The sequence below is a fragment of the Siphateles boraxobius genome, unplaced genomic scaffold (genome assembly GCF_051911475.1).
Source record: "Siphateles boraxobius isolate OS27281-9 unplaced genomic scaffold, OSU_SipBor_1 65, whole genome shotgun sequence".
In the NCBI taxonomy this organism is placed as follows: domain Eukaryota; kingdom Metazoa; phylum Chordata; class Actinopteri; order Cypriniformes; family Leuciscidae; genus Siphateles; species Siphateles boraxobius.
The window spans coordinates 23,316,153-23,328,263 of NW_027509192.1; the positions used below are offsets into that span (position 1 = coordinate 23,316,153).

Here is a 12,111-nt window from a genome sequence, read left to right on the forward strand (position 1 = left end):
GCCATCTAAAAAAAAGAAGAAAAAAAAGGTTTGACTATCAGTCGACTACGGCAAAATCTAACGAATCAGATTCGACTATGAAAATCCTTAGTCGAAAACAGCCCTAATATATATATATATTTACACACACACACACTTTTTTTTATTACCATAATATGAAGCTTACCTTTTATTGCTGAAAACAATTTCTTGTCTTCAATTCTAATTTCATCTTTTTTGCCCTTCCCCTTCATATTGAATAGGGTCATCAGCTTATTGTTGAAGAGCTTAATCCAATCCAAGACAAAAATAACATGCAATTATTACACACACACGCACTTAACTTTTTTCTGCAGGAATTCAAAATAAATTACAAAAAACAAACAGTGATTTTGATAGAGAGCATTGGCATTATGCACAGCCATACTATTTTTACCTTCCACTGAAAACGACAATATAACCATACAGATCTCTACATACATCAGACCTCTTGCTTGGCTGAGATGGACATAGGGCTGCATAAATTAGCCAGCGTCAGCCTTAGGCTGGCTACACACTGGCTGCGTCGCATGAGCCTGGCGTTTCTGTTGTGTGGCTGTGCCGTTTTCTATGTCTTTGCACACCAGAAACGTGTCTGATGCTGCGCTGCTGCTGCTAGACTTGTCTTTCCAATTGATTTACTGTACTCAAGCAGTAGTACACTTCATGTTAAACAAATACTGATTTGATTTGAAGACAACTTTGGAAGTATTGACGGCAAAATAGGCTACAGAATATTTTGTTCTGTATTGACAGGTGCAATTACATTTATATCTCCATTTAGGTCAAAACCTAGAGACTTTCAAACATTAATATGTCATGGCGTGAAAAATAAGTGTCAGTTCTATTTCTAGCATGTACGCATTTTCGGCGCGGCATTCTGGGATTGGAGAAAAACGTGGTTTATTGGCACTTCTCTAAACTAATCACAATCGCTAAGCATGAGGCAAAGCCATGGTACAGCTGCAAAATAGCCTCGGGAAAGAATTTCTTTTGGTGGAACGTGCACGTTCAAAAGTTGTTTTAGTCGTGCGACAGATAGCTAGCTGTCTGGATTTACCCTGCAGAGATCTGAGGAGCAGTTTGCATAAATCGACCGGAGCTTAAAGGGATAGTTCACCCCAAAATGTAAACTCTGTCAGTAATTACTCTCCTTTCGTTTCGAAAAGACTTTCGTTCATCTTCGGAACACAAATTAAGATATTTTTGAAAAAATCTGAAAGCTAGATCACTCCTCCATAGGCTTCTAAGGGATTGAAATATAAATATAATAGTCCGAGTGACTACAGTGGCTCAACCTTAAGTTTATCAAGCGACGAGAATACTTTTTGTGCACAAAAAACAAACAAAAATAACGACTTTATTTAAGTGTTAAACACACACACACACACACACACACACACACACACACACACACACACACACACAGACACACACACACAAAACCACGCAACGTGCAGCAACGCAGATTTGGAAAAATATTCATAAAATACATCAAAAATACATAAAATTAGGGGAGAATAATACAAATGATGATCAAAATGAGCATCTATTTGCAAGACAAGATTAAAAGACTATGATTCAATAGGCCTGCCTACTGTATGTAGAAAACAAAGTATACAACACGACTATCCATTCTAAAACACCTATTTGATGTATTCAGATTAAAATTTACACAAGCGATTCTTCAGAGCCCCGAGCTGGAATTGTAAAAAATGTAATATTACACCCATGTGTCAGTTACGGTTAATATAATCATAAGGTCATGATTTCATCCTTAAAACAGATGAAGAAATCAACTAATTGTGGTGTTAAGCTGAGAGGGTAGTGGTCTGTTGCTCTTTGACTTATATCTTTCAATGCAGGTTTATATTGTTTCAACAATTTTTGCCTGACCCCTGAGGGCTCTGTAATGTCCGTATATTTCTGATAATATTTGTGGAGAAACATTACACTGTTTTAATTTAGAATCCTAACCATAAATTGTACTAATTAAAAGTAATTTATTAAATAAGTAAAATAAAATAAAAAACACAAAATGTCAATGAATACTTACCAGAAGTGATAGTGCAATGTAGCAGCTAAAGAATACTCCTCCACCTTTCCCTCAATGTTTTCCAGTGAACTAAATAAAGGACTGATGAAGGTGACATGATGAATCCCCTTTCAATGCACCACTTCAACAGAAGAAAGACAAAAGGACAAAAAGTCACTCAGACTTTCTATCAGTAACGTTAAATGTCTTTTAAAGATGAAAATCATACTTAATACTATTAATCCCAGTGTAGGTTTTCGAACAGTGGGTAAAATTGACTTACTGTAAGGTGGTGAATGGGTCTTTCTGTTGGGTGTTCTCCACCGATTAAAAATTTATTTCTTGATCTAAAAAAAAGTAAACAAATATCTTTTCAATATCGTTATCAGTGTTTGAAGAGGTTATGTAAACATACTTCTAACGAATAAATGACGGTTTTATCACTACTCATTCCCACGCTTTTTTTTACTTCTCATGCGTTTCGTTAAGTTAGCTGACAAGTATGGAGCTAGAAATGTGTCTTTATTACATGTGAGAAAATAAATGATCTAAGAGAAAAAAAAAAGTTTGAGAGAAAAAGTTATCACACTGATAGCAAAAAAGCATTTCATGAGAGAAAAAAGAATATTTGAGAGAAAAAGTTTTCATACCAATAGCAAAAAATAATATTTGAGACTAAAAAAAAGTTTTGAGAGAAAGTATTTTCTCATAGAACATAAAAAAATATAAATTTGAAATTTTTTAAATTATTTCTGAGAAAAAAAATCTCTCTTAAAATACTTGGAAAAAAATCTCAAATATATATTTTTTGCTATCAGTGTGAAAACATTTTCTCTAAAAATAAAAAGTGTTTCTCTCAAAACGCTTTTCTTTGCTCTCGATGCAATTTTTTGCTCTCGTGTCAGGATTTTGCTTTAGCTGTGAAAATTGTGTCATGGGCGGGGCCACGTTCTTTTTTTCCTATGGAACGTTCCTATTGGCCAGTCGGGTGAGCATCGTCTTGTCTTAGGAGTCGAACTGAATCATTACACCATTGTTCGCGTTCGGTTCACCTAGATAGATGCAGTCTCCCAAAATATCCCACAGTTATGGATAAACTCACAATCAACTCATCATCAAGTCCTGTGTTGGGCACAATGGGCAACAAGTGTCCTCCAATGTATTTGATCCGTGGCCAAGTTCTCCACATCTTCCCATGGGACACTGACATTCTTCAGGTGTTCGTGAAACATCTGTCTCCATGTCTTCCTTGGTCTTCCCTGTCTCCTGCATGCTCCTGGTGGTGTCCACTTCATAACTGTCTTTGGGTGATGTTGTTTGGGCATGTGTATGATGTGTTCAGCAACCCAAATCTGCGACCTGGAAGGTCACAACGTGCCAAACTTCAGGGTCCGAGTGTCAGCTGCCTAATCGACGGATATATGCTTCAGTCTATCTGCATATGTGTGGAAAATTACTGTTTATCTATTTTTTAGCCAATCAGAATCTTTTAACCTGAAGCAAGGACGTAGCTTAGACCTTGGTGAAGGGTATAACTGCTGTGATCTTTGTAACTGTAAGACGGGTGGCCTACAAACTCTGTTTGAGCCTTGAAGCTGAATTCTGCCTGATGAAACTGCAAACTATCTTCAGTAAAACTTTTCTTCAATTTATTATAATTCTGACTCAGGGTCTTCATTCATCATATCTGGTTCTGGGTCTTTGACTGTAAATCCCCTTACAATTTCAACAATTGACTTATAAAGGGAGTGGTGGCCCTCTAACCTATTCTAGTTAAAAAAAAGAAAAGCTAGAGCTCATACTATATAACTTTAGCATGTAAATATAATGAACAGTAGGGTATTGTCACTGGCATTAGCACAGCCATTGCTCATATAGAAACAATTACATGTTCAATGTTGTATCTCAAGTTATTCAATAATAACTAAAACTAAAGTATCTCACATTAGTCATGTACATTTTTTTACCCGTGTTCATTTTCTGGAAACAAATTCTCTATAAATAACAGTGATGTTCTTGAAAATTGGAAGAAATGTTGTCAGTATTTTATAGAATTTTCATTTTTCTCAAACACACAAAAGTATACAAAAGTAAATCCAGAGAAATAACGTTTCCAGATTTAACTTTTATCTGCAAACAGCCGATGAAATTAAAACATTTTTATAGTTTTAAATAGCAAAATAATAATAATAATAAGGTACAAAAAAACATCTTTATTCTTTAAAAAGTGTCAACACATCATGGTAATTTTGGCTGTACTTCTGCAAATCCATCTTGTTTCAGGACTTTTCAGTTATTTTTCTAAACTTATTCCTTACTTTCATTGGTAGTTTTATTTTTATTGGCATAAGGAATGAATGCGGTTGTCGGAAGGTAAAACACTTTTGAGGGAGTTTCAAATGTAAGGAACAGTTTGCCATTCATGTTATATTTCCTTTCTTTTTCCAGGAAGGTCCCATTGAGATTAAAATAAATCTCTTCCTCCAGGGAGTCCTGGCCAAGATGGCCACAGTACAATCACACACAACACATTAAACATTCCAGAAAGTCAGAGCTCAACATTCATCATAAATCAAGTAAAATAACAACATGATTCAATCATTGTAGACTGCAGTACATTTTTAAATACATTCAGAGTTACACACATACATTCATGTTAATGAGATATACACAAGTTGGGTAATGCTGTGAGTAGGCCATTTACAAGGAAGAAAAATAAGACAAGCTTACTTTCAAATCTTTAAACTAATAGAAGACTGAAAGATCGATTATGGTTAACCATACAAGGGCTAAAACTCAACAAACTGAGACCGTGTTGTTAGTGTTTATATAAGCAGATTCTTCAAGGGCGGATCTCAGGATCGAAGACTGTAGATAAAAAAAAAGAAAAGCTCTTTAAATGAGACAATGGGTGGCTCTTAAAAGAGCCTTTGGGGTAGTTGAAGTCAGGCACGCCTCACTTAGAGCTGGTGTATTTGGTGACGGCCTTTGTGCCCTCGGACACGGCGTGTTTGGCCAGCTCTCCGGGCAGCAGCAGACGCACGGCGGTCTGGATCTCTCTAGAAGTGATGGTGGAGCGCTTGTTGTAGTGCGCGAGGCGAGACGACTCACCGGCGATGCGCTCGAAGATGTCGTTGACGAAAGAGTTCATGATGCCCATCGCCTTGGAGGAGATGCCGGTGTCAGGATGAACCTGCTTCAGGACTTTATAGACATAGATTGCGTAGCTCTCCTTCCTGGACTTTCTGCGCTTCTTTCCTCCTTTAACGGCGGTCTTGGTGACGGCCTTCTTTGAGCCCTTCTTGGGCGCGGACTTTGCTGGTTCAGGCATGTTGATACGAGATTATAAGACTAATGGAAATTCCAGTGCGATACAGAGTTATTTCTTCACTGCCCTATGCTAAGTTTCAAAGGGATAGGGGAATTTATGATTGTCTGTTTTCATAGGGCAAACCCATAAACTCGTACTTCATTGGACAACTTAAAGGATCGCAAGAGGAACGAGGCCCAATCACAGGTGGGTAAATTATAGTCCCGCCCACTGCTCCATATTTGAACGAAACCCTCCAAGTTCCTTTGTTTCGTTTCCCGCTCCTTTTATTTAATATGTTTTTTAGAAAATAAGCGTTTCTAATATTGTGCATCATCGTGTGATTTTTAAACCTCTTATAGACCCATTGAGCGAGTTTGGGAGGAAAGAGACCAATAATGGTCAGACACGCTTTAAAAACAGTTTCTTGCAATGTGCAATGTTGTTAAACTGTTTAAAATACATGAATAATAAATAAAAGCCAATTTGACCATGTGTGTACAATATATGACATTTTCGTTTCTGCTATAGTCAACAGTTCCAGCACAAAACAATGGGATTCCACCCAAACCATTCTTTAACGAGGCCTGTCCAACTTCTTTCATGTTTTATAAAAAATAACTTGATAAAGAGGTTGTTAAAAGATCATCATATACAGAGATACTGAATGGTAATGAAATGTTCTAGTCTAGAATATAAATGATTTCAGGCCTCAATGGTTTACTGTATGTCTACCTTTATCTGAATTTGCACATTTATCAGAGTAATCTCTTGTTTGGCCTTCAACTTGCGATGTAAGTTTAAAAACCGACATGCCACTATAAGGGAGTATCTGAAAGAGAAAAAAAAAGAAGAGGACCCAACTTGTTAGGGAAGACAGTTTGAATATGAAAATAAGCTTTAACGTTACCTGTAAATATGAAGATACTTTTTTAGCTGTTGAAAATTTCCAAAGCTAACAACCACATTGGAATCTCTGAGTTCGCAGTTTATCTGTCAATCAACTGCACATGATTTGTTAATTTCAATGTTTTGTATATAATGTGCTTTAATGGCCATTGTGTAATTTGCACCCTGGACAACTGATATCACAGCATTAATAAACAAGATCATAGATTGTAATGTCTATACAAACATTTAAATACATAACCAATTTAAGATACAATATTTACAAATCTACACTTCCTATTGTCCAAGTAACTAATATGATTCTGATAGCAATGGTACCTACTTATTTAAAGAACGGTGACCACGATAATGTAAATGTAATGGATGAATTTAACTTTCTACTCAGGATTTAAGCTGGAAGTTATCTCGATCTGTGCAGTTTTGGTGGCTCTTAAAAGAGCCGTTGTGGGATGAATCAGACGCGGGTTTAAGCGCGCTCTCCGCGGATGCGGCGGGCCAGCTGAATATCTTTGGGCATGATGGTGACCCTCTTGGCGTGAATGGCGCACAGATTGGTGTCCTCAAATAGACCGACCAAATAAGCCTCGCTGGACTCCTGCAGGGCCATGACAGCGGAGCTCTGGAAGCGCAGGTCCGTCTTGAAGTCCTGAGCGATTTCTCTCACCAGCCGCTGGAAGGGCAGTTTGCGGATCAGCAGCTCGGTGGATTTCTGATAACGACGGATCTCCCGCAGCGCCACGGTCCCGGGCCGGTAGCGGTGAGGCTTCTTGACGCCGCCGGTGGCCGGAGCGCTCTTGCGGGCGGCTTTAGTAGCGAGCTGCTTCCTCGGGGCTTTACCACCGGTGGATTTACGAGCAGTCTGCTTGGTTCTTGCCATTACAGCGGTCTTTCTCTCTCTGTTCTTCGTGCGCAGGAAATGCAACCCTTTGGTTCTCGCCCGGTTTTAAAGCATTACACCGCCACGAGCTCATGGTGTCACGAGGATGCAGGGCTTGTGATTGGCTAATACGTGACGTCAGCGCATGAGTGCCAGCCAATGACTGCGCGTTTTCCTCTTTTCATACAAGCGGATGGTTTCCCGCTCGAGCTGTTTTGTTCCTTGTTCTAAAATATTTGCTTTAAGTCCAAGCGGTTGTGCAGATCTCGTATTAGAACAAAACCACATTACAGTCTGTATAAAGGCACTGCAGCGAGACAGACTAGGGTTTCCATCCTTCCCGTGGAATAGGGATCAGTAGACCAGCTGCTACTAAACTGCAAAGACCCAGAGTAACATACCAATTTCTATTTCCCCGAAGCCGATATTTATATTACTTTTTAATATGGACGATAATTTATTAAAATATGCAATATATTATCAGAGCTTGCAGACACCTATATTTCAAGATTAGGGGAGATGGATTGTGTGGTAAATAAACATTAGGAGACCATCATGTGCTTCTAACATGCACAAACGTAACCTGTACTGCTAACTTTAGTCGTTGATGTAGACAACCATATAGGGCAGGCTATAGTCGTTTGGTGTCAATTTTTCACTCAACCAAAAGCGTTTATGGTGTTCGTACGTATTAACAAGGAAAAGCGCTCATAGTTAGATAAAATGGGTGGCTCTTAAAAGAGCCGTTGTGTTAATAACCCAGTATTCAATCGGTTTATTTGGATTTGGCGGGTTTCTCGGTCTTCTTGGGCAGCAGCACGGCCTGGATATTGGGCAGCACACCGCCCTGAGCGATGGTCACTCGGCCCAGAAGTTTATTGAGTTCCTCGTCGTTGCGCACCGCCAACTGCAGGTGACGGGGGATGATGCGAGTCTTCTTGTTGTCCCGAGCGGCGTTTCCAGCCAACTCCAGGATCTCAGCGGTGAGGTACTCGAGCACAGCCGCCAGATAAACAGGAGCTCCGGCACCGACGCGCTCGGCGTAGTTTCCTTTGCGCAGAAGCCTGTGAACACGGCCGACGGGGAACTGCAGTCCCGCCCTAGAGGAGCGAGTCTTAGCCTTCGCTCGGGCTTTACCGCCGGTTTTGCCTCTTCCACTCATTTCGAGTACAATTATTGCTGTCAAAAGAAATAGAATGATATTTATGTGTTTCTCCACATTCTGTATTTAAACGAGAGTGCCAGTCGCCCATTGGTTTAGAGTCTGTAAAGATTCAAACCAATCACTGAACTTCCCTGAAAAGCCCAACCCCTTTCTGGCGGGAATTACTATGCACAAGTATAGACCCCTTGTCAGTTGGTAAACATGGTGACGTTTTTCTGTGGGCGGAGCTTAGGTGGTTGCAGAACGATCCCTCTGGCCGCTTCCCTAACGTTAGTTTGCAAGTTTTGTTAGCTTGTTTTTTAACAATGACTGGAGAAAATCCGATTTTATCTTAATGTGCAAGGTCACTCACTGTCCAGGACCACGATTGTTATTTGCAAAAGTTAATTTTAACAGACGGAACCAGATTGGCGGACCCGTACACGCTCAGGCAATGGATGGACGATCTGACAGGATTAACGTTAACGCTAGGCTCAATCCTACACCTATCCGATAGAGAAACCGAGCGTAAAGACATACTGGGGTCATATAAATCTTTAGATGCCTATAACTATGTGATGAATGGTCATGTACAAGACTTGTGTGGTACGTCCGCAGTTCTGCCTAGCCAGCGCCAAGAAGACGACAATGTAAAGAGTGACATTACGGTGCAATTTTAATGATGTGAATATTTTCTAGAAATAAAAAATCCAGATATAGCATATTCATTTTTCATTGATTCTTGCATCCAACAGCACAACAAGATGACATTTAATAATAATAATAGTAATTTAAGCTCCTTATTATGTAGCCGAATCTGTGCTGGTTTGTATTGGCCGCCTGCAGTTTTCCCTTTGTTTTGCCTCCAGCTAGCGCCGTGTCGTAATTGTGACGTCGGCTCGAAATTGGTCTGGCGGGAATTACTATGCACAAGTATTAATTACCTTTGAACCAGAAGAGATTAAAACATTGAAATATAAAATTATATATATATTTATGTAATTTAAATAAATTCAAAAGTGGATACTGTAACGTTACGCTGTTTCTTCCAAAAGTGCTTCTCACCTTTCACACACACACAGTGTATGTTCTGGGCACATTGACCTTCTGATACTATACAGTATTTTGTTCCTATTGTAATATTGAAGTAATCACTCCCCATATTTGGATTTGGGTTGTTTGTACTGTCATAATTCTCCAGCATAGTGTGTGCATATATTCTGTCTGTACTGTCACTGTCTGAACCCTCTTCAGCTTTTTGTTGTTGTTTTGGCCATTTACAATAAACTTATAAACAAATAATGGATAACATTACTTTTTTTCTTTTTCAAAGCTGTGTTTTGACCTGTCCAAATAACATCAGATACTTGCTTTCAAAATTAACAAATCATTGATATAAACGAGATTTGCTCTTTTTCAGAGTTAGTGGGTGGCTCTTAAAAGAGCCGTTGAGGAACAAACACAGGACTTTATTTCTTTTTGGGCGCTGCCTTTTTAGGCTTGGCGGCTTTAGGTTTTGCAGCTTTAGGTTTAACAGTCTTTGCCTTTTTCGGGCTCTTGGCTGCTTTCTTAGCTACTATTGTCTTCGTTGCCTTCTTTACGGGTTTGGCTGCGGGTTTCTTGGCCTTCTTAGGTGATTTCTTGGCGGCGGGCTTCTTCACCGCTGCGCTCTTGGGCTTCTTGGCAGCAGCGGGTTTCTTGGCCGCGGGCTTCTTCGCTTTAGGAGCGGCTTTCTTCTTGGTCTCGGCTTGCTGCTTGTTGACCTTGAATGAGCCAGAGGCGCCGGTCCCTTTGACCTGCACCAGTGTGCCTTTAGTCACCAGGCTCTTGATGGCGATCTTGACGCGGGAGTTGTTCTTCTCCACATCGTAGCCGCCCGCAGCGAGCGCTTTCTTCAGCGCGGCGAGGGACACGCCGCTCCTCTCCTTGGATGCGGACACAGCTTTGACGATGAGTTCACCGACGCCTGGACCTGCTTTCTTTGCTTTCGCAGCGGACTTCTTCTTGGGCGCTTTGGCCGGGGCGGCAGCAGCGGGTGCTGGGGCGGTTTCTGCCATTTCTCTCTGACCGGATCTGCAATCTATCAAACGCTGTATCTAAGTCTGGTTTCTGCAATGAAATGATGTTCGAGCGGCGCGGCGCTCTTAAATACCACATGAGGACCTTATAGACTCAACCTACCCGGTCGGCGTCTGTGCGCGTCCACAAGCCCCTCATGCGTGTGTTTTCTTCTCTTACATTTTGTTCAAAACTGGAGTGGTAAAATAGTTTAGCGCAGTCAAAACAAAGTGAAAACCAAGCAGGAGGTTCTGAGCTTTCATCGGAGACTAAAATACGCGAGAGGAAATGTTTATTTTGCCTCCGTCCGATCAAAACCAAGGCGAGCATCAGCCACGTGGAAAAGCCGCGTGTAAATTTGATGGATAGTTTAAGTGGAAAGGTTGATAAAAGCCTTGAACGCCTCATTTGTGTGTTCAGCAAACAGTCTGAAAGAAACTTTAATAAAATCAGCATCAGTGAGGAGGCTTTCATACAGATGTTGTTTTGGTTAGCTTGAAGCACCATCCGAAGCTCCGATCGAGTCTCTCCATGACTCTCATGTCTGGCCAGCAGATGATCTGTCATTAAAATAATAATAATTGATATAATAATGATAGTTTTCATTAACTGATGTACATCATATAACGTAAATAAAAATATAAATCATCATATTTGTTTCTCCGTATTTGCTATTCATGATTCATCTCAGTTTTCATCATATGCGTGTAAAAACTCATCTGAATGAGCTGCTCATTTAAAACAAGGCAGAGCAAGTGACTCAAAAAAACAACTTTTCAACACTTTCATATTTCCCCTGTTCTAGCTTGTATTTTCTGGACAGTGTTTCAAACTTTGTATTGCTATAATTTATTATGCCATTGCCTGAATCGCTTGTATTTCTCCATAAGTCGCATTCAAAAACAATTATGAATCATCATTTTCCACCTGATTAACTGTAAGGAGATTTTGAGCCTCACACATAAGACCAAACATACTCCATCTCACTTTAGCCCTGATTCCTGAACCAAAACTAAAAACAACATACTTTGGACATTGATGTGCTTAAATGGATATACTTTTGTTCTTAAAACTGATTGAACCATTGAGTTGTTTTGTTCATAAACTAATAGTATCAGGGTTTCCATCTTTGCTTTCCTGGTTGGAGTGAAATTTTGAGGACATCAATGACAAGAGCTTTTAAGGATACGACAATTCATTTTTAATTTCGTCTTAATAATGCAAATTACCCAATTTTTTTTTAGAAACGGACCATATTAACTTAGCTTTGAATTGAAAGAGAAATGATCTTAGCTTAATTTTTCCGTCTATGTCTCTCCGTTTTTATCTTTATGAACAGTCTCTGTATAAACATGCTGACTCTGGGTTCAGAAGCTGTTCATCTCTTGTATTGTTTGAGTGTGTGCTTTTCTTGGAAACCAGCCTTCTCCTTATATGGACTTGTGTTTCTCTTTGTCTTGCTTTCTATATGATGTAATAATTTATATTCTCACTGGACATTTACTTGAATAACAGCTAACATGCTGAATACATTTCATGAACAGAGATTGGCTACAATGTTTATGACTCTTTCTGTGGAACCATGTCATTCCGAGAGACTGAGGCACAGGAAAATTGTAATTTTATAATTACCAGTCAGTCAGATTTCTCAATGACTAGTTTATTAAAAATACAAATGTCATGCATTTTTGTATGATCTACACTATGTGGCAAAAAGGTGCAGTAAAGGCCTCCATGTTATAGTAGGGTGAATTGCCCTA

At 39.6% G+C, this 12,111-nt stretch overlaps 3 protein-coding genes and 1 pseudogene across 3 annotated transcripts; all 4 read right to left on the bottom strand.

Moving 5' to 3' along the window:
• Nucleotides 1–4,963: 4,963 nt before the first annotated feature.
• LOC143721258 (histone H2B-like) lies at nucleotides 4,964–5,426 on the bottom strand. Its single transcript, XM_077211549.1, has one exon. The coding sequence runs from the start codon at nucleotides 5,382–5,384 to the stop codon at nucleotides 5,010–5,012; it is 375 nt and encodes a 124-aa protein (XP_077067664.1). The 5' UTR covers nucleotides 5,385–5,426; the 3' UTR covers nucleotides 4,964–5,009.
• Nucleotides 5,427–6,716: 1,290 nt separating this feature from the next.
• Nucleotides 6,717–7,160, bottom strand: LOC143721255 (histone H3). The gene has a single exon (XM_077211545.1). It carries the CDS (start codon nucleotides 7,147–7,149, stop codon nucleotides 6,739–6,741), a length of 411 nt encoding a protein of 136 aa, XP_077067660.1. The 5' UTR covers nucleotides 7,150–7,160; the 3' UTR covers nucleotides 6,717–6,738.
• Nucleotides 7,161–7,914: 754 nt separating this feature from the next.
• On the bottom strand, nucleotides 7,915–8,311 carry LOC143721256 (histone H2A-like). The gene has a single exon (XM_077211546.1). The coding sequence runs from the start codon at nucleotides 8,309–8,311 to the stop codon at nucleotides 7,925–7,927; it is 387 nt and encodes a 128-aa protein (XP_077067661.1). The 3' UTR covers nucleotides 7,915–7,924.
• Nucleotides 8,312–9,714: 1,403 nt separating this feature from the next.
• On the bottom strand, nucleotides 9,715–10,381 carry LOC143720499 (histone H1 pseudogene; annotated as a pseudogene).
• Nucleotides 10,382–12,111: the final 1,730 nt, after the last annotated feature.